At 27.3% G+C, this 25,000-nt stretch overlaps 1 protein-coding gene across 1 annotated transcript in view; it reads left to right on the forward strand.

Moving 5' to 3' along the window:
• The window catches only part of tei (irregular chiasm C-roughest protein teiresias), a 176,196-nt gene that overhangs the window by 99,667 nt on the left and 51,529 nt on the right, over window positions 1-25,000 (forward strand). The window contains exon 5 of the mRNA XM_011496163.1: window positions 15,920-16,042. Within this exon, the coding sequence (XP_011494465.1) occupies window positions 15,920-16,042 (123 nt within the window). The remainder of the gene's footprint in view (window positions 1-15,919; window positions 16,043-25,000) is intronic.

Here is a 25,000-nt window from a genome sequence, read left to right on the forward strand (position 1 = left end):
CTTTCCCTTTAGTTTGTCGTCAAATTTACTTAAGGGGCTCACTCGCCGTTGACAGGTCTAAGTTGAGTTCAGGATTCTCTCTCTCTCTCTCTCTCGCCTTCTCTATCACACGTACACGAATAGTTCATACATGCTCAGCGGCTTTCATAAACGCCATTCACGTCGTTCGCTCCGACACACTCAATCAATCATATTCAAATCCAACCCCGAGCCCCAAGCACTGTTCTCAACCGATTTCCGTAACCCCCCGGCACTAGAGAATCTCTCTTACAACTACAACGAAGAGAACGAGGAGGTCAATGAAATCCTATACCTTCAGCATTGTGTTGCGCATATTTGGAATAGATATATAGTACAAATTACTTTCGTAGCGGTTAGTTATCCATGTTCTCCTAGAAGAGATCTTGTCAAAGCGAGCAACTTTCTCTCGGCTCCAAGTGAAAAGCTATGAAAAATGAAAAATAGATGAATCGTAGGGGAATTTTCGGTACGTAGAGTTATCTATGTGAATTGAGTGATACGGAATCACTATTATTGACATTCTCGTTTCATTTCTCTTCAGAGTCTGCCTCTTTAGGCTCGCCGATTCAAATGTGTATACACACGCACGCAAACCTATATATATATATATATATATATATGGGTTTGCCGATCACGTCAGCACCCGAAAGTTGTTCGCAAAGTACGTGCCATTTCACTGAGGCCGCGAACCAGTAGCAACGACGATGGTGGCGGTACTCGTGTTGGGACTTGTAATTGATTTATAAGCTTCGCTTCGCAGTGGATAGGAGAAAGCAAGAGGAGACCAGAGGAGGAAACGCTATTGCTCGAGAAGAGTTTCCATGAGTCATCGGCGACAGCTTGTTACTATTACCACTACTACTACTACTACTACTACTACTACTACTAGTCTCTTGTTCACCCTAAACTTCCCTTTTCTACTAATATACTACTACTACTACTACTACTACTACTACTACTACTCTCTTGTTCACCCTAAACTTCCCTTTTCTACTAATATTACTTCTGGCGTTATTGCTGTAATTGCTATTGCATATATTATTCCTTTCTGTGCGACGGTTTCACAAATTATTTCTATAATATTTCACGCATATTTGACGTTATTTTTTCCTACGATAGCACTTTTTCTCCTATTCTGAAGGTTTATCCGAATGTTGAAGGCGCTAAAAAATGTTTCGATTCGACGACTATTTCTAGGCACATTGTAATTTATTTTTATTACCAAATTTGCGTTAAACTGCCGTTGATTTATGCTTATAAGCCAGTCTCATGAACAAATTCAATTTTAAAAATAATCTTTAATTTAATGTACGTTGCTATCAATATGATACGATATTAAAACAATTTCTGAACGATTTATAAAGGCATAATTAAAAATATTATTAATATAATTCTTTATTTTCGATATTTGCAATGAGAGTATGTTGCTTTAAATATTTGATTGTTTTAGAGTTTCAACAAATTTTCTGTTTTTAGTAAGCACACTTATTCTCATAATTCATAAATATTCTTATTTCTTATTTAATATTCACTTTATATAATCAATTTACAAGTCTCTTTGTCAAAATCTTAATATTAATAAGTAATGTATACCGTTGCTTTCAAATTATTTTTGAATTACTCTCACATTAAATCCGTTACTAGGGTATCAACAAATATTTATTTTAGTATAAAATTCTATATAATTATTTTAATATATAATTATATAAATATATTAAACATTAAATTGAAATTTTAGGTATTTTATTGTTAATATTCAAAATATCTATAAATTACATAAAATCCGTATAGAATTTTCGATCCAATGGATAAATTATTACATTTAATAAATTTCATAAATACTTATGATTACGTCATTTTAGAGTAGAAAGAAAATCAATTTGTAGAAAATTTGAACACAGATTTGTTTCATTGAATAGAATGTATGGAGTTAATTAATTTTATATTATCACTATTTCTCGTTTTATTGTAAATAAAGCAAAAAGATGAGAGTAAGCTTTATACAATTTTATGATTAAGATAACTGAAAAAGAAGCATGTAGAGTAACTGTGTTACACAAAAAAGAAAATAGTAGGAGGTTTTACTGACTTTAACGGCCATCACTTGCATTAACCTAAATTCCTCGGCAGAAGAGCCAAATAAATAGAAAGAAAGAAGATAGATAGATAGATAGATAGGTAGGTAGGTAGGTAGGTAGGTAGGTAGGTAGAGAGAGAGAGAGAGAGAGAGAGAGAGAGAGAGAGAGAGAGAGAGAGGAGTATAAAATAAGTATAATAGAAAAAGATGAATTAAGTACATGGAAGCTTAGAGCAACAGAGATAAAAAAAAAAAGGAAAAAAAAGAACGATTTTTATAATGCGGAAGTATGAACCGTAGCCAAACAGAAAAGATATTTTCATATTTCCGTAGACAAAAGCTCAGAGACTTGGTAAAGAAGCTAAGAAGTAGAAAAACAGTAGTGGATGAAAAGCTGTTCATGAAAGTACTTGAGTGAGTATTGGAGCATTTACTGGCTTTCCATAAGGTTTCGACGCTCTGTTTTGGATCGGTCGCTTTAACGTAAGTGATGGAAGGAGATGAGACGATTCTCTCTTTTTCACTACATATCTCCCTTCCTCTCCCCGCCCCTTTATCGCTCTCTCTCTCTCTCTCTCTCTATCTATCTCTCTCTGTTTAATGCTCTCGAAGGAAGTTATATTAGCAAGGAAGATTAGCAAAAGTTGACTCCGAGCCAAAATAGACCAATGCCTGTTACGTAGCCACTCAGCTTTCTTATCATCTATCTCTTATCCGACAAACAGAAAATTCTTAAATTTTATTATTATTTTACCTTTTTCTTAATGAGAAAATTAAAAAATTTCCACTTATTCATTCTTTAATTTTTCTTATTTAAGAAAAGAGACGTCCAATTTTTAAGTAAATCTATATCACCAGTCACCCTACAATTTTTTTCACCATAGCTCTAATTCTTTTTAATTAATTATTTTAATTAATGATTGAGCTAAAATAACTTGCAACACGCCTCAAAGAAAAATCCAAAAGCTGTACAGCATCCACAAACTACCCGACAAGCATTAATTCCTCAAATAAGAGATTTAGTTTCAATTTGGATAGAGAATTAAAAACAGCGATCCCATCCTTTCAAATTACCGATTTCCAAATCGCCGTTGGCCAAACGCATTTGGATACCGAATAGATATTGGCAAAAGTATACTTTCAATTGCGCTACTGTCCTCAGTCACTAGCGCGCTCGCTCGCCCGAGAAGAGCAAACGGTGGACGTTGAAAGGGAATTGGAAGTGTCGCAAGACTGCACGCGCAACTGCATGGCTTACCCACCATAAACGTGAGCCTTATCCGAGCGACTTGAACCTTCGCCACAGGCACCGCTCATTCTCTATTGAAAATTCATTCCGCGCATAGAGCGAATTCCAAGGTCGATCTTAATCCACGAATTTAATCCACCGATTTCGCTCCGAATATTCATGGCTCTTATGTATGTGCGGGAGCGTGCCTATTTGCCCAACAATATGCCTGAATTGAACGATGCTGGTACATAGGAGTTGCAAGGATAAAGCACCTAACTTATTAATATTGAATACACTCCAAATATTCTTGACCCCTCGATAGTTCACCTTTCATGAATATATGTCGTAACTTGTTAATGCTATGGCCATGTATAACAACAATCATACACTCCATACTGCTCGAGCACCTCTTCCTTGAAGATTTTTTTCATGCCAAGAGTCATTGAAATATTACTGTCCTCACTCATTCCACATTCTTCGTTCATTTTATTTCTTATATCGAGAAGATGCTTCTTTTTCCTTGTTGTTGTTGTTGCTGTTGCTGTTGCTGTTGTTGTTGTTGTTGTTGTTGTTATTGTTATCTTTTCGTTTAATTTCAGATTTATAGTATTAACATAACGAGAGAGAAAAATATTGTATTCTCTATTATGCGAAATTTCTGTAAATATGAAGTCACGTGTAAGTTAAAATAAGTATTCAAACGTAGCTTGTTGCGCGTGGCAAACAGCCCATGGAAAGCTAAACATTGAAATAAAATAAAATAATAAAATAAGTTCGATGCCTTATTGATTCTTTATGGCTACATCATTTCGTGTTTTCATTTATATAGAAAAAATATTTCAAAATATTTCGCGTTTCGTTTACTTCTTAAGTAAATTATCTCTCTCTCTCTCTCTCTCTCTCTCTCTCTCTTACACACACATACACACACACACACTTATTCACAATCGATTTTTTCAGCATCTATCTTTTCTTTCCATTTCCAACGACCTTTATACAGTGATACAGAAATTTTTTTTTTTTTTTTTTTTTTTTTTTTTTTTTTTTTTTTTTATTATTATACAACTAGTTCCACTTCGCAAGAGCTTCGACAAAGTGAAGATCGTAATTTTTGTCCCGCACATCCTGCCGCATCCGTGTTGATTTCTTTGCAGCTAAGCAAGCATTTTTTTTTTTTAAAATTCACTGACAACCGAACTCCGTCTACTTAATATAAAATACCATATAATATAAAAGCTATAAATAAAGACAAAATTTTGTAAAAGACCTGGCTCAAGAAGATAAATAATACTGTACGCTACATTTACAAACTCATTCGGTATATCTTATGATAAAACGAACGATAAATTCTGAAATTCGTCGAAATCTTTAAAGAAGAGTTCAATCAAATCTGTAAATAAATGGTCAAAGCTATGCTGATCCATCAACTTTTATAAAATACAAATCGTTTTGTAGGATTCAATGGGTGAAAATAATTTAATAAAAAATTATATTTATTCGTCAATTCATTTACTATAAGTATAAAACACAAAACAAATTGCATTCATCGTTTTTAATTAGATCGAAAACTTTGTTCAATAAGCTTATGGAATGATAAAAGCTTACGTTAATCGTAATAATACGATATTCATATTCGTATATTCTTTTTCTTTTTCATTTTCTTTTTCTTTTTTTCTACTATATTAGGTCTTATATTTGTGAGGCTGTCAATAAAATGCAAGCTATTATTGTATTTGTACAATTTCCTTTAATGAGACTTTAAATGCTTGTAATTAAATTCTGATTATAACTTTAATTTATATATTTTATTATCATCATTGTTATCTTGTTGCATTTAAGTTACAATTATTATTATTATAATTTAAACGTAATAAGAAATAAAAATAAAAAATAAAATTTAATATTGTTAATATTGTAAGTATTTTTTTCAATACAAATTCTTTGACAAACTAATATAAATTTTTTTCTCATATTCATTAAATTATATCACTGTTTAGAATTTATTTTTAACTAACATTCAATAGTTTTTAATTAATTATAAATTTCTATAATAATAAATTATATAATACTTGATTTGACATATATATTTAATTAGAATTTAAATTTCAAATTTTATACCGAAGTTATAAAGCATATAAATGTTTATACCAATGTAAGCCACTATATTTTATTGAAATTTTAAGTTAAAAAAAATTGTGCATTTGGCAATTTTCCATGTGGCAAATATACATTTATTTTTTAAGAGAAGTAAGTCAGATTTCTCATCGCATAAATTAAATTTCAATTTCAATCGTAAATATTGATGGAAATTGAATATATATTTGAAAATATGTTACCTTTACGAATATATAAAAACATAATTGAGTAATATATCTCTAATGATAAGAATAAGCTTTTATTAAATTTAATGTTTAACTTAATTGGAATTATTTGTAAATTGTAAGAGATGAAAAATCTTATTGAACTCCTTTAAACCTACTTTTTAAACACTTGATGGATGATCGTTTCAAGTCATCCGAATTGAAAGATAACATTGACAATATACGGTTTTTTTCAAATTTAATTAAACTTTTTATATTAATCATATATTTTATTATTTAAATTTTTTTTTCCGCACATTTTATAAACTTAAAATTGAATTTTATATCTCATTTCGATATGTTCCTCACGTGTATAATTACGTTACCGCTAATGCCTGTTAATTATTTTAGTTAATCGTTAGTTGTTTTAATTATTTTTAATTAATCCTCGATAATATTATTTTATATTTACTGATCAATCTACAACGATGATACTTGGCGAATCTTTCAATTATTATTATTTTTGACTAATTATTTAAGGAAGATTTTAAAATGAAATATCGAAAATATATTCTATAGAAAATATTCTTAAATATTGTATAAAAATATAGAGACGTAAATGCCTAAATTATAAAGCAAGAGATAGTAATAATTATAGGTCAATAGCTCGTATCTCTCTCTTTCTCTCTCTCTCTCTCTCTCTCTCTCTCTCTCTCTATCTGTGTGTTTATCTGCTTCTACCTTTTTCTGATTAGAAAATTTTCAGATTGTATAGCTTAGTCTCATATTGATAGTGTTATGGTAATTTCGTTTGATTGTAGTCTTGGCTGAATGAAAAGAAAAGTTTAGAAAATCGACCGCATAAAGAGCAGTGGGTAAAAGCTGAGTTAGATAGGCAGATAGATGAAGAGTAGGAGAATGGGGGAAAGGAGAAAAGGGTCTAGTGAATTGCAGCACATGGGATTCGAGGAAAATGGGCGACGGATTAAAGCTCGAATAATTCTCTGGTGCGTCGGAAAAGCTGGTCTAAGGACACTAGCAGAGGGACAGATAACAAGAATTTATGCGCACTCGTCGTTGTGGCATCACAAGCTCTCTCCGTACGAATAGCCATGCGACTGCAAAAGGTATTTTCGTTTAAAGCTTCATCCAGCCTAGTATGCATATACCTGTGCTTTGTGTTCACGTGGTTATTCGCGCGTGTATGGGCACATACGTGGCATTCATTCCTCAAGTTTTCATGCCACACGCACACATGCAGGGCACTCGTGCACGCGGGCCGGGCCGCAAATTCAAATATTACGTAGTGGGGATGTAAATAGAATTCAGTGAAAAGCCAAAGATGTATGCATGATAATTGAGTTTTTATGCTTGCGGTGGCAAAATATATCTTATGGCTGTTATGGCTGTGTTATCTCTCCTTGAGTATTAATATTACGATAATTTCATTCTTTTTCTTTAATTTGAGGGAGCTTCGTTAATATTAATCTATATGCATTGTAATATTTAGATGAGTTTACTTTCTGATCTTTCAATGTCATTCTAATGCAAATTGAAGAGTTATGAGAACGTATGAAAAGGATTTTATCAAATATGTATTTTGGAAAGTTCTTATAAAGCAGATATGTTGCTATATTGTATATATCATTTAGACCGGAAAAATATTAATAACTTCTATGTTTGATCGAACCTTATCTTCTTCTATATAACACAATGTTATATTTACATAAATTTATCAGTATAAATTTGTATAAAATTAAAAAAAAAACATAAATATCCACAGATCAGCTTTAACAATTAACTATATATATATATATATATATATATATATCAGGAGTTGCTCGTGGAGGAAAAAAAGAATATATTTTTAAATTTATGTAGTACAATTTAAATATGATAATGAGAAAAGTTTTAAACTGAAGATACTTTATGCCTAAAAGCATTCTCATTTTACTTGAATTTTAAATTCCACTTGGAAACATGTAAGATGTAATTGACTTGAAATCATTTTAACTGATTATCAATGGTTTTTTTCATGCATAATTATTTCACTCAAACAACACGATGCAATTCATGTTTAATTGATTGAAAAAATATATAAATACAATTACAATTTTCATACAGGCAAATCAAAAGTATAATTAGAAAATATGCATTATAAGTCATATAAATAAATCTTTTATACTGTTATAATGAAGTTTAATGAAATTGCTTATTTGAAAAATAAGATCTTATCAATAATTTTATCCACACATACAATGTATCACACATTGTAATGAAATAATATGATATTTTAAGAAATTTGAATCTAGATCTTCTGTACTATTTATTTTATACATATTATAATATTTCAACAATAATTAAAATTTATATTTTCAATTAAAATTTTCAAGAAAATTTCAACAAAAGTACGGATATAAAGCCATGGATGTATATTATAATTAATTCGACAAATTTTTAACCTTTAGATAATGCAATTTAAAAGTACCGCACTATTAAATATTACAATTTAATTTATTTCTATTATACGATAAAAGCATATTGATTATATTGATAATGATGTTATATAAAACAAAACAAAACAAAAAAAAAAAACAAAACAAAACAAAAAAAAAAACGCCTGAAATATCTAAGTATCAATCCCTGAAACAGTATACGAGATATTTGTATTTGACTTAATCTGAAGAAAATTGAATTAAATAGTTCGATATTCTTTAGTAATAGAAATTTAACCAAATTATTAGTCAAAATTCTGTACTTTTCTACAAATATAGAAACAAATTTTCAATATAAATTCTCTGCAACCAAATTGCACTCAATAAATAAATGTTTTAATTATTTCTGTATTCTCTACTGGTAGTATAATTTTTTATTCAAGGAAAATTATTTTTATCGAACGTGAACGGATTCGCAATTTCCTATCGCAAAAACTAACGATTCTTAATGGGTATTATTATTTAAAAATTAGTGAAATACTAAAATACTAAAATATCGAATTTCTAGAGAAAAAGAAAAACAACGCGTAAAGTTGTTTTTACTCAATATTACAGATATTGTTTTTGAATTTTCGTAATATTCATTAGTAGTGGTGCTCCTGAGCATTTTAATCGCATTTGTTCGCCAACCTTTCATAAAAAAAAATAAAATACGCAGCGCAGTGATCGTCGAATGTAAGCGCATTACTATTGGAAATACGTTTTAACGGCGTAGAACTGTGTGAAGTGTAGCCAAGGATATGGGCAAAGAAGAAGCGGAAGTGTGAGTGTATGCAAGCACTGTAGAGCGTGGCTGTGGTGGTGAAGCTTTCAGCGGATGTGCGAGGATGTTCGGGATCCGATATACGCGCCTCGTTCCTCTTCATTTGCATTTCAGATTTATACAGAATGTGAATCGTTAGTGGGCCACGAAGGTCTCCAGGTGCATTTCCATGCACTAACGCAGTATACGTCTTGGGCGCTCAGTGCATATTTGAAATTGTGGCGCGAGTGAATAGTAGATAGGGTTGGTTGACGATAACGGGACAAGTCCGATGAAATTTTCTAAACGAAATAACACATTGACAGTGTTTCCATAATGATTTGTTACGTACTCTAAGGGATATACGCGTATACAGCTCACGGCCATTCATTTTGATAATACAATGCTCTAGATCAATAATAATAATAATAATAATAATAGTAATAATAGTAATAATAATAATAATAATAAATAAATAAATAACAGATTTTATCATATAATTCTAGAATGAGTTTGAAAATTTATGATATTTAATAGTCCAATAGATTAATTAACTGTATTGTGTGTAAACTTACTAAGCCGATTTTACATTCCCAAGAAATTTTATATATGTTCATAAAATTGTTTACCTGCTACTTTTTTCAGCTATTTTCAAATTATGGCAATCATCTAGTAAATTATCACTCAAGCGTAAAACTATATATTCACATTTTAATTTTGACTTTGTATTTGAAAAATGAGTAAAATGACTTTATCTGTACTTCTCAATTATAATGATAGTAATAAAAAACGCAAACTAATGTTTGTTGGATATTGCGAGCATCAACGAAAAATGAAATAGTATTATTTTACAGATGAAGAATGATAAAAGGAAACAAGATAGGGCGGATGATTTAAAATTTCTGTCACGACATTACTATGGAATTGCAGTAAAAGGGATCGTTGGTAAAGGGTATCGGAAGATCAAATATACGTATTCTACAATATTATATATATATATATATATATATATATATATATATATATATATATGTGTGTGTGTGTGTTACGTAAAAATTATCCAATTTTAGATAAGTTTGTGCCACGTTTTCACATCAAATATCTTAAGCTTATTCTTTCCTGAAAAGAGTTCGTGAGAAATTTGCTTTATGTTTGCGAGTGGAGCTCTTGAATGAACTACTAATGGACTAATCAGACAAAACTCACTAAATAAGTTAAACTATCGAAATTTATCAAGCTTTGAGTATCTTATCGTTTCCAATTTTTACTCCACAGCTACGAAAGCAAATTTATCGTATTCATATAAAAAACAATTTTGTTTATCAATTCTATATTTTGATATTTTGCACTGCCATATTGTTTAAGATATGGGAAGTCATTGAATGCGCTGTTAAAATAGTGCATAAAATATAATGAGATAGCTAGATGGATTCTGAAATACATATATGAAAAAATAAAAGAAGAAGGTAAAATATAAAGAAAAATGGAAGTAGTAAGGATTAGTAGTAAGGATTAGTAGAGGAAATATAAAAAATATTGTCTTATATGTATTCTGTTAAAATGCAAATGAATTTAAAACGAGATGGAGTTATTGGATCATATAAGAGATTTCTGACACTTCAACTGATGCTTATCCAACACAATTGTTTTTGTCGTTTTTGTCTTTTCTTCGTTTTTTTTTTTTTTTTTTTTTGTTCTTATTCGCGTACCGACATACACTAATTTTAGCATTAATGACCACACCTAATTCAAACAACAACTTCTCGAAGACTTTCTAGCTTTTTTCTTCTAAGCCGAATGTTTTGTCCCCGCGTTTTCCACGTCGACTTCTCTTTTGCCTTTAGATAAAATTTTTCCAATACTGACCGTATATCCATCCGTTCGTTCGACAATGTAACATTGTAACATCTGATCCCTCCTCTCACACTTGTTTATTAGCTGGAAGTAATTAGTATTACATTGCAAAATTATGTAGGAGTAAAACGACAGTTCCATTAAAGTAAACCACACCAAAAATTTCCATTTACCCATACAGAAGCATGCCAAATATATTCTTTTCTCTGCCCTTTTCTTTTTTTTCTCTCTAAATGCACACACAGAGACGCACAGCACAAGAAAAAAAAAATAAGGATAAAACATAAAGTAGAGAAAAACATAAATGGTACGGAAGTTCGAAAAAATGAAAAATCAAGAGATATCAAGTATAACTTTTATGAAGAAAAAAGAGTTTTGAAAAACTATTTCAAGAATTTATAACAAAAGAGAATCTACATAGACTTTGTTACTTTTATCTTATTTAATGCAAAATACATTTTTAAAAAGTCATTTACAGACAGTAATGTGTAATATTAAAATTTTTTATATGATATATTGTTACAAAATATGGTATTACTTAGAGTGACTTAATTGTAAAATATATAAAATGTGAATAAGTGACGTGAAAATATAATTATTAAAATGCAGATGTAATTACTTCTTATATTTAATGAAAAATATTAAATTACATTTAAGTTAGTTCATGTGAATTCTTTTAAAGCGGCTGTCAAGAACTATATATTCCTATAAAATTTTTCATGAATATGAACATTCGTATTAGTATATTTACTATTACTTTGTACTTTACGATAAATTATCCACAATTACTTGTCTACTTTACTTTTGTAGCATTTTTCTAAAGTAAGCGAAAAATATAAACAAATTTGAAAATGCTATTTCGATTTATGGTAAAATAAAAGCTTTCAGTTTATACTAATAAGTATTGTGATAATTACACGAAAATATAATTCTTATAGAATAATTTAATGTAAATAATTGTCACTTTATCAGAAAGGAAATAATAAAAGATTACAAAGAATATTTATACAATCTGAGATAAAATATTGATAACTGAGATAAGTGAGATAATATTATTCTTAGATAAAATAATCGAAACTACCATGGCATAAAATCAATTTATAATTTATTAGTAGTTAATGTTATTTTAAATAAATTTTATTAATAAAATGCTTTCATTATTTGATTTAATTAAGGCGATAAAGTTCAGTACATTTTTTTTATTTTTATTTAACCATTTAACTTTCGTACTAATAAGTGCTGATTTTATATAAAAGATATATTAATTTATACTTATATATTTCATTGGGAGAGCATTACGATATATATTAACGCATTAAACTTAATGTCATTAATCGAGATAAAATATTGTTTAAAAACTTTATATTTATAAGATAATTTTGAATTTGGAAATCCATACGTATTAGTATTTTACAAATATTTTTTTTTTTTTTATAAAACACCGTTTCGTTATTATGCAATGATAGAAGTGAAAGATATTCTAATTAAACTTCGATTGCTCAAATAGATTAAATATTTAATTTTAGTTAAAATTCGATTGACAACTGACAATTTCACAAATTTATTTAAATTTTAAATGATTTTTTTAATTTTCGAGAAATACCGTAAATCGAAGTAATATTTAAAGAATTTATTATCTAAAGACATTTGTTATAAGCTTTGAATGTAAAGATACTCATCTTGCGCGGGCGCTTAGTGAAGATTTCATTTTATACTACATAAGAGTAATCCTACATAAAAATATTTCAAGATACGTGATAAAAATAATAAAAAGTTTCTAAATGGAAAGTTAGAAATAGATTTATTATTTAGATATTATTGATTTGTATGTACGAGATTTTGCACAACGACAAGACATGGCCATATTTGAAAAAATTGCATAAATTAACGATGATTATCGAATACAAAATCATGTTCAATAATTATATATTTATGGAATATTTTAATCAGTTAGAAACTGAATTAAAAAAAGAGTTAGCAGTAATACATAAAAAATTAGCATGAGATATAATACATTAAAAGAGTAAGTGAAAAGTTAGATTGACATATGGCTACAACATGATAATTTTCAAATTTTATTGCGAATATTTTTAAAAACAGTATTAAACTAAATAATAAAGTTTTTTTTTATTTATTTATTTATTTTTTTTTTTACTTTCCTTCTGTCAATTAAGAAATGTGCGCTCGACTATACTTTTTCTCATTATGCATGCATACGATTTAGGTTGTGAAAAGTTATAAATTGATATTCTAATAGATATGACCGAGGCAGGATGCATTCTGTTTTAACACTAACATAACGTTATCCTCTATTTCTATTTTTATTTTTAAAAAAGACTTGACTAAAACGTATTATACGACAAGAATAGGCAGTGAAAGTAGAGAATTAATGATTGTTTTTGTTCTTTGTTATACTTTTATTGTTTCTCTCTCTCTCTCTCTCTCTCTCTCTCTCTCTCTCTTGGATATTATTCACATACATATTTCTCATCAATTATTTTTTATACTTATAATTGTACTTCCAGCGTTTTCTGCAAAAAATCAATAACAAAGACACTCTATTAATTGTGAAATATTACGATTTTTCTATGCCGAACTTTTTTTTTTTTTTTTTTTTTTTTAAAAATTTTTTTTTTTTTTTTTTTTTTTTTAAAAAGTTTTTATTATTGCTTTTCGACAGAAACTCAGATTAAGAAACTCCTTAACCCTCTTTATGCCTCTTTCTACGTATATATGTCTTACTTTTTCTAATTTTCTTTTTTATCTCCTTTGCATTCTTTAGCGTCTTAATTATCTTTGACTTTCCACTGCAGAGAGCGATTTTCTTTACTTTTTAGCCAGGATGTCGTTAAGAAGTTGCAGGTGGCATGACCACAGTGAAGATTACAAAGTTTTTCCAGAAAACTTGACAAACCTGTAAAGATGTCGCTTCAGGCATCGGCGAAGTTTCCACGAATGAATATAAGATATTTTTCCTCTTAAGAATAACTTTACCTTTGTGAATCATCCCTAGTACTATAAATACATTTTTAAATTTAATATTTTTTTCATCCGAGTAAATTGTTCAAAACAGTAGATAATTTATGTTTTATTGTAAATTACATTATTTTAATAGCTTCTTTTAATGACGTAATTACGATATACCAAAGACTTTACAGATAAAACAATTTACTTCAAAACATAAGTTTACATTAATTTTAAAAAAATTTAATTTTCTTATGTTAAGATTAAAAATTCAAATTTTAGAAAACCTCATTCCGAACCTCCTCCCTTTTGTCCACACTTATATCCGGTTTACTCGAATCCATCTAGTTTACCGTCTACTTCAGCACTAATGCGTCCAATAATTCAGTTTCTATTCGACGAGTAGTCCGTTGTAAACACAATTGAGTTTTCCTGAATTGAAATTATTTTACTAAGAGAGATTTAAATTTTTTTTCTTCTATTTCCTAGTGTAATGTATTGAAAATTCATCTTATTCAATGAGAGAATCTATAAAAATATTATTTCAAGAATTCACTGTACTTGGTATAGTAATTGGATAATAAATAACAAATTCTTAATTCTAAAAAGTTCTTTCGCTATGAAATATTATTATACTTTGGAATTATTCATTAACAATTATTCATTAGATTTCGCCGATAAAAATTGAAACGTACAATTATATTAAAAGATAATTAACAAAAAGATATCATAAAATTTAATACATTATACATTTAAATATATGTAAATAAGTTATTCGTTAAGAGTACGAATGACTTATCATTTGTTGTTAAAAGTAAACATGTTTAGTAAACATGTTTATTGAATTCAAAATATACGAATAAATAAATGTTATTTGATAAAGTTTAAAAAAGAAAAATTGTTAATCGAATGTTTATCTCAGTTAAAATTCATGTTTAACGTGCACTGTAACGTTTACGATGCGTATCCTTTCAATTATTTATCCTTACTTTAAGTATTTAAAAATATCTAAATAGCTCAAAAAGTTTTTATAAATCAGTAACACTTTAAAGTAATCATAAGTCAATAGTAAAAAAAAAAAATGATAATAAACAAAGAGTTAAAACAAACAAAAAATGTCAAATGGACAAATTAATATATCTGTGTAAAATACTTAAGAAAACAGCGGGAAAAATGTGTAAATTTGAGAGGCGGCGATGGCACACGAAGAAGACACTTGTCGGACGCAATATTTCTGATGGCGGTGATGTCTGTGTGGTAGGAACTTAATGCTAGTAGTGAAACTATTTACTGGCGTACCGCCAAATGAAAATAGGATATTTCGAGGGAGGAACAAAATGACATAGGGATAGAGATAGGCCAGGAGCTTTAAACTTCTCATTAGGCAATCGGGGTCTGTGGGACACTTGGGTGCTTCATTGTTCGCTTTGTACGGTGTTTACATCACGCGTTGGTACTGTTTCCAGAACAAGCGAGTGACGTAAAGATGAAGAAGTTGGATGGCGAAGATGCAGCTTTCATTAAACCTGCATTGTCTTTGCTCTACGTACTATTATATATTCGAGGAATAACTTCAGGATACCTGAGACTAGACTTGGGCCATTTTTTTTTTTTTTTTTTAAACGATATACAGCTTCCCTTCATCCACAATTCTTGTCTCCATCAGATTTACATTTATATTTACGTTGCTACGCTTGTATCGTTATTTCAATACAAAATGTTTCCACCTCATGACAGTAGCCGCTCCATTTAGTCTGGCGATTAACATTTTCTTTCTCGTGGCACTGTAAATTTATCGGCTATTAAGCTACTGAATAAGCAAAATTTTTAACTAATAATTCGATTAATATTCTTACTTCCAATAAAATGATATCATTATCATTATTTAAAATATAATTTATGGTACTTCTTTACGATGTTTTCGATTAAAATTTTCGTTTATTTCATTTAACTTACAATAGCGTACAATCGAATGGATTTACGTAATTTAATAAATGACAAGAGAACCATGAATACACTATTAGCAAACATGAATTTGATCATAATTCTTTATCGAAATTGTATTTATGAGACTTGAGATACGATAATTAGAAATAATATAATTTCTATGAGATTTGATATTCTACAGTGCTAAGCTAATTATTTAGCAGTAAACAATGTAGTGACTCTTCGTAATAATATTGAAAGAAACAAGGTTTTTACTCTTATTATAATTCATTCAATATTTCTTCACAGATATGCCGTCGTTCACGATGACACGCTTACCAGGCTTTGGAATTCCAATCGTCGAGGGGATGTCCGTCAGTTTGAAGTGCGAGGTGGACAGTAATCCATCAAGCGTACCAATATGGAAGCGAAGTATTTTAAACTGCTTTTTAAAACATCTAATACATACATACATATATATATATATATATATATATTATTATTAATAAATCATTTATTTAATATGTTTATACGTAAATATAAAGTGAACGGATAAGTTTAATTTAGGGGACTTTTTTTAATGAACAATTCAATAAGAAAGACTTTTAACATTTTATTAATATATTAATATATTAATATAATCTATATATGCATATGTGTGTGTGTGTGTGTGTGTGTGTGTGTGTGTTTATATATATTATATAACTCATTATTGAAAACACGCAATTAAAATGAAATGATAATGGAAGCATTCGATGTTCTTGCAACGCATATATATATATATATATATATATTGTATTAAAAATATATATATATATATATATACACAAAAATCTTTATTAACATTCTACGCGTTACTTGAATACATTTTCTTTAAATTATTTTTCAAAATTCAGATGGTTAATTAATGGATTTATAGTCTAGATTAAAGCAATTCATATAAATTTAGAATACGACGTATAATAATTTTCAACGTATATTAACTAATTATCTAGATATACTTATGTATATAAACAATGAATAATAAAGATGTGAATAAAATTATGTAGATAAGTATGTGAACTATTTTGTGAATTATTTATATTTAAATATGTGTTGAAAGTCAAGCATCAGGTTTATACATCCAATAATTAAAATTTATTTATAAGCTGATTTGATAGATCATAAAATTTGTGACATAATAGATGGTTAGTTCGGATGATTAAGTATTAAGTTAAATATTATAAATATAATTTTATTTATTACATTTATTATTACAATCCTAACGCTATAAAGAAATATATCAACTTACTAATTTACAATAACTTAAACTTGCAAGATTTTGTATGTACAGGATAATGTAAATAGGAATACATAATACATATATGAATCATAATATTTAATCGTTTAATACTAGATTAACGCGGTGTAAGGCTAATTAACGTAAATACAGTGAGAATTGAGCCGCGAACTTACCAAAATACTCTGCTCTGCTTAATAACCTTAGCTTTAAAACGGATAATACAATTGTATAGTGAAATTATTGTATGTTAACCTAATATGTTACGGAAAATACACAATAATAGATCTCGAAATTCCATAATAATATGAAATATGATCATCATAACACATTGATATTCTCCGTTTATAACCAGGAAAATGTAGAAGCAAATTTTTACTACAAATTATAAATATCATGATTATATAAAACAATCAATTTAGATTTACATCTTACATAATATCGTAAATGATACAATTATATTTAAGAAAGTAACAATTATTCTGAATAGAATTCAACAAATGTAACGTTAAATATAAAAACAAAAATATTTTTATTCAAGAATTTATAATAGAAAAATCTAAAAATATTTAAAATTATTATTTCTATATACTTAAAGGCTAATCAAAATACAAATTCGAACATATTTATAATAAAGTTAAGATTATTAAAAAGAATGATCTCGATTTGCGTATTTAAACTGTTATTTTATTACTATTGTTGTTATTTTATGCTATATATGTCGAGCTATATATTCCATTGCGAAGTCTGGGAATGTTCTTTCGTAAATTATTATTAATTGTTTTCGCTTCTTAGAGAATATCTCAGAAATGTATTCGATAGATAGTTGGAGAGAGCTTTAAACCTACAATCATCCTTTTCCCTCGTCTGCAACATCTCAATATCAATTGACCTAATCAGCTTTATTTCAATGGGAAACTATTGTCCATTATTTCTAATGGCTAATTAACGTACTAAAATATAGATCTACAAATATTTAATATATCTCGACTATCAAAATCTATATTTACAGTTTAATAAGGTTAGTGTTTTTCTATTCATTAATTTCACTAAGGAAATTTATTTATTCTCCTACACAAGTCTTTTATAATTAAAACATTATGTAATACTATAAAAAGTGACGCTTACTATAAAAACCAATAAATTCTTCTTATATGCATGGATTTTTAATACAATATTATTATAGGTAATGTAAGTGATAGAATATTTAGAATATTAAAAGTATTGTGGCATTATAAATATAATAAATAATAATAAAATATCTTACAGCACGTTGTATTATATCTTTTAAAATAAAGCTTTTTCATTTATCCATACGATAGAAAATTGTTTAATAAATTTTTTAATAATTGATTATTTATTATTATTTATCATATATTATTAATATATTATCTGTATGGTTACCGGTATCTATATTAATTCTTCCATAATCTCTAAGAATTAAATTCGATAAAAATCTAGAAAAATGTCGAGTATATCTTTTATCTTACAAATGTGTTTAAATTAGTCGCCAATCCGTGTATATTAAATCTTTACTACTATTTAACTTATATCCTGTTAAGTAATGACTATGTGGGTTATTTTATTTTTCAATTAACCGAAGGTCGGGTGGATCGATGAAAGATTACATAAATTAATGTAAATTAAATAGAATCATTACTATAAAACAATTAATCATGATTAAATGTAATTGAAAGAATGTTTTATTTTGTTAAAAAGACATTAGATTTTATTGATAATAGGTATAAAGAGTAATCGAGAAATATCAATCGTAATGCTAGATATATTTATAAGAGAATTTGTATTAAATTACATTATAATCTAAAATTTATATTATATCAAATCATTCAATACTAATAAATAATATTTCTCGCTTATGTTTACTAAAATTCTAACAAAATCTCGACTACTTTTGCACAATTGTTAAAATATTGTAAGTAAACAAGATATAGTATTTTAAAAAAATATCTAGTGGTTTTGTAACAAGAGTTTATACTCTCGCGCAGATTGTGCTGCCAATACATTCGCGACACGTATGCAACAAGAAAAAAGTGCACGAAGAAAATGTGTCGCGAAGAAGTTTGAGAAAGAGGCAGGGAACAAGCTCGCGCGCATAAAAAAAAATAAATGTTGAAACGGAGAGAAACAGGTGCCAGATGATAACTCACTGCCAAAATGTTCTGATTATTTTGAAGAGAGAGTGAGAGAGAGAGAGAGAGAGAAAAGAAATCTTGAAAGAAATTTTCTCTAAGGAAAATAAGAGAATGCGTCGAATATGTAGAGATACAATAGAGGCAAATATTGTTAACAAGGGAGTAGGGGTACGAAATATAGAAAATGTAAGAAAGCAAATTTTATTATAGAAAAAACAAATGACATTTTTTTCTAACCAAAAATTTCATTTTATATTCGTCTAGTGTATATATTTATACTGAAATACCAAGTAATAAATTAAAGCAACATCATAAATTATAATTACGTAATAAAGCAGTATAAGGGAATATAACTATATATATATATATATATATATATATATATATATATATATATATAATAAAAAGTAGCTTTGACACACATTGATACTCGTGAAAAAAAATTCGCACACAATAAAAATAAAGATATTTTAAATTATGTGGACCTATATATATATATATATATATATATATATATATACATATATATATACCTTTAGATCACCTTTATGGCTTCTTCAGCACGAGTATCAAAATGTATCTTTGACGTAAGTAGCCAACAAGTCGACACTTTCCAGAAAAAAAACGTCTCTTCATCCAGTAATACATATCAAGGCAAAATTTTTGCAGTAAAAGAACACGTGGGCAGCGATATGTTCTATCTAGGTAGCTGATAGATAATTTAGATTTTAATAATTTAGACGTTAAACTTTATGTACTAATACAAAATCATTATTATCTTACATAAATTTGAAATTATTCTTCCAATAGCTGATCCCATTATTTAATATACTCAGCTTATTTGATCGATAACAATTTTCTATTAGGTATTTAACTATAACAACATTGCTATAACAACATTGCCCTTTAAAATGAGAAATTTCTTAAGAACTACGAATAAATACGAATACGAATAAGAACTACGCTCTCTGCTTAGGTTTTTTGTTTTTTGTTTTCATTATAATTAATATTATGGAGAAGATAAAAATTTGAATATGAAAAAGAATTATATTTATATATAAAAGATTGAATAATTTACGATTATGTATATTTATAAAAATTAATTTTAAAAAATATTGGTTTCAGGAGGTAAACATTTTTTCTAGTCTTTATAATAATGTCAAATATTTATTCAAGTTATATGCATTGTAAAAAAATATTTTTTAATAATTCAAAATCTTCAGAAAATAACTCATTATTTAAATTAGAATTTGATTATGGTCTTGATAAGGTCTTTTTGAATGTGTTATTTAATAAAGCTCTGCTATCGCGTGAAAAGATATTTAAAATCATTTATACAACTATAGATTATTTATGTACAATTATTTCTGTTTATTACAATATTTCAATTGTCAATTAAAACATATTTAATTATGTGATATAATAAAAATTAATTATTTTGTATTATTTAATATTTATTGTTTAAGAAAATGTTTTAAATAATAATATCCTTTATTTTTATTTTACAAATAATAATTCCCTCTGGTTAATGTATTTAATAGAACTAAAATACGAAATAGTTTTCTCAAAAATAAGAAAATAAAAAAAAAAAAATTTCTTATAAATATATTTTCTTCAACTAGAATTAGCTAGATACGAATATAAAAAAAAATTAATCCTAAGCCATAATATAATTATTTCATGTCATTCTTTTTTATAAAAATAATGTTTGTATATTTTGTTTAATATAGAATATATAGTATAAATTAAATAATTCATTTTCTTTAAAAATTGAATGAAAATTTAGACGATAAGTAATCGAAATTAGTATTTTTATGAATATAAATTAGATATATGTAAAAATATATTAGATTATGAATCGATTTTGTAATGTAATAAAATATAGATTAATATAGATTAATATAGTTTTATATTAACATTGGTAAACTTATATATATAAATGGTTTAGATGGAGAATATTTAAATTAAATTAAATTTAATTTGAGAAGTCTTTTCAGGAAATAAAATATTATGGATATTTCATTGCGTTAAAAAAAAAGTTGATTTGTATTACATTGAACAAATAAGTTTATTGGAAGTATTTTGTTTGAAGTTTATCATTTTACAACATAATGAATATATCCTGAACTATAATTTATTATTTTATAAAAAAATGAATAACAAGAAAATAATTATAAATAGTTATATTAATTTAATTTTAATAATGCAAATAAAAATAGAAAATAAATTTAGCATTTTTATATTTTTAAAATGTTTTCGTTGCATAAAATAATTAAGATATCAAAATGAATGTAAAAGCTTCAAAAAATTAAAAACATTTCTCCTAAATGATTTCTTAATATGTTACAAAAAATTATCAATTACTTTAATAGCAAAAATTAATTTAATAACGTTAGCGAGCAAAATCTAAAGTGCAGTTCAACTCAGTCGCCGTGCGATCTCAGTTGACGCACTTAGATATTTCAGTTCCCTAGATAACAGGTAACTTACCTTCAAATAATCATCTCTAAGAATTTCTAGATGGGTGTTGAAAGTTATTTTTAGAGAAATATCGGCGCTGTAGTTAAGCTTAGTCGTGGAAGTAAATCTATTTACTAAAAATAGGGCGATTTATTTTATTTTATAGTATTTTTTTTTGCATTGTAAAAAATTATGTATTGAAATCATTTAATTTTACATAAGTAATATTAAGGGATGAACATTAGCAATAAAAATAAAGCAAAGGAAGTTTTTATCGTACATACAAAGTGATATGCTGAATATTGAATTGTTTTAAAAAAGAATTGTTTTCAGAATTTTATTTTTTCATTCGGAAACTAAAACTACATATATATATATATATATATATATATATGTCTATGTTACAATTTTCTACGCTTGAACAGCAAAAATAGTCTCATTATTTAAAAAAAAAAATTTATAAAACCTAACGGATTAAATAAGGACTCGATTAAAATTGCCTAAATCAAAATGTTAGTTAATACCTATTATATTTATTAATATATATACTTTTATAAAGCCTATATTGACTATTAAATTATATTTGTAAATAATAAAATCTATGATACGATTATTAACATAAACTACATCAGAATTATTATTACAGTTACTGATTCTTCATTATTAAATCAATCTTATAATGATGAAATCCTATTCAATCTTAAATTTGTGGATGATTTTAATGCCTTAAAGCACAGAATATCACACAGATATAACATCAAATAAATAGAAAAGCTGATCTATTTTATAAAATAATAATAATAATAGTATTTAGATAGAGAATATTAACAAGAGTTTAAACTTTGTAATTTGGGATATAGTATCCAAAAGTTTTTCGATGAACTGTACTTCATACAACTAGCAAGATTGCAACTTTTCATTTTATAAGCTATAATTTTTATATTATGAACTCGCATCAAATCATTAGGTAAATATTGGAAATGTCTACGAACAAATATATGGGAAAAAGTATGATAGATATAAAAAAAAAAAAAATGAACTGAAGGAAAAGCATAATAATCATGCAAGATTGATTCAAATTTCAATACTTTCTTTTGCGTTTGATTCTCTTTTCACGAGAATTTCAAAAATGTTTCTTGCACCACATACGAAACGACTTCTTTCTAATAGAACATCGATCCATTGCAATAAAATGGTAATCAGACATATTCGGTCTGGCTTCGTAATGAAACTTTCATCTTATATTTACATCGACTCACTCGTATTTGCCATCGAAAAGAGGACGGGAAATCTGCATGAAGAATAAACGATCATCTAATACGATATAAATTCACAATAAACGATTTGTTTGACATTGTAGAGCAGTGCGAGTATGAAAATAGGAACAAGATAATAGTTGTGTGTGTTTGTGTGTGTGTGTGTTTGTGTGTGTGTGAGGGAGAGAGATATACGATCATCATACGTCGCAATCGTCTATATGTCTTTGACAAAGCTTATTTATTTATACTAAAGAACCTCTTGATATTTTGATATTTTGATGAAACCCAGTGAACTCTTATACAATTTTCATTAAGTACTCGAAAATATAATAGTCATTATATTATTGATATTCGCACACATAATGACCCGTCTGTGAGGTATTAAACGGCGAGTCCTCGTATTCTTGCTTTATTTTCTTTCTATATGACTTGATTCACCGAGGATTACCATTTATCAAGAAAGAAATATTTCTCCCAGTTTTATCTCTTTTGGCTTTCTCTTTTATATTTTTGATTGCTTTTTATGACTTTCATTTTTGTTTTAAAGATTTTGCCTTTCCTCCTTTCCTTTTTAAATATACATTTTACATCAATTGTCGTACTCATGCTCTCATTTTCTATCCTCCCTCTTCTTTCAAATGTCTTTATTTCTCCCTTTTTCTCTTTCTTCGCTTGTCTTCGAACAAGATTGAAATGCACTATTCGAGAGAAACGTCTATCGAAGACACATCGCCCTGTAAATTCCATGAAACGTGGAGTTCTAACTTTCGCACCCCAGTAGGTTTTTCGAATAATATAGGTGGAAGATAGTTCAGAGCCCATCAACCTCTTTTAAAACTGAATTGAGCATGGATAAGGAAATAAAAACTTTCAAAACATCTTTTTCCCAGACTCTTAAATGTATAACTCATTGCTTATTTAATGTAGGTCATGAGACGTAGATCCGTCATGACAATCAATAATCGCACAAAACACCCTTTTCCTCTATGCTAATATAATATAATATAATATAAAATATAAAAATAATAATAGAAATTTATAATATTCACAGCAACGAAAAATCATAGTTAAAATCTTTATGTTGAGTGAAATTGGAACTTTCGATTTATAATTGTCATAGAATAACAAATAAATAACTAATATTTAATTTTACTTAATTTTAATTTTACTAACGTTACTCGATTCAACAAATATATTAAATACATGATTAGCTTGATTTTAAGATCGATTAATTGATCATTCAAATACATTGTGCGAATATTTCTATTTTAAATGAGAGACACACAATCACAATATGCACTAATTGGAAATGTTAGAACGATGAAAGATGGGCATTAGAAGAGAAACAAAAAATATTAAGTGATTATGATTAAATGATGAAAGTTAATATTTATCATACAACATAGATCTTGACATAAAGAATGTAGGGGCAGGAATGATTGAAATTATTCAGTGGAAAATCGAAAGTAGACGACATAACCTGTGGGAAACAATGACACAAAAGTAAAGAAACCGCACTATTCTGTCTTTCTGAAGCGCGCGGCCCTTCCATTCTAAAAGACAAGTAATTACGTTCGATAAGGAGATTACTTTTCACTATAAGTATCGAGCGATTAGATACTTGAAAGGATAATGTCAATGGAATAGCATACCCTTGTCCTAATTACGTTCATTATTGCATTAAAGAAAGTGCTGAAAGCACCTTCTGAGTGAGCATATGAATAGAAGCATAAAGCTAAAATATAAAATAAAATTATTTAAAATATCCCTTCGGCAATGTAGAGAGTCTAACTCAATAAATATAGTCAATGTCGTTCATAAAGAAATTATTAGTACTTTGACACAATATCAAGTGATATCGAAGACAATTGAAAATTAAAAGAAATATTCATGCATGCAAATTATCTAATAATAATCTTTTCTTACATTTGTTGAATAAATTTCGTGTAATAATATATCTAATACCGTCTCTTAAACATATATCTTTTTAATAGTAAAATAATTATTGAAGTAGAGTTCCATTCCCTGCTTTGTATATTTTATATCATTAACACTACGATATAACGAATAATCATTTTCGTTCCTATTAACATATTAATTTGTATATAATAATAATAATAATAATATATATATATTTTATTTTCATGAATATTAATTAATACATATATATATATATATATATATAGAAAATAGTTTAATCCCCGACGATTGCTACTATTTTGGGTACTTTATTTTATTT

Source organism: Ceratosolen solmsi, unplaced genomic scaffold (assembly GCF_000503995.2).
Source record: "Ceratosolen solmsi marchali unplaced genomic scaffold, CerSol_1.0 scaffold11, whole genome shotgun sequence".
In the NCBI taxonomy this organism is placed as follows: Eukaryota; Metazoa; Arthropoda; class Insecta; order Hymenoptera; family Agaonidae; genus Ceratosolen; species Ceratosolen solmsi.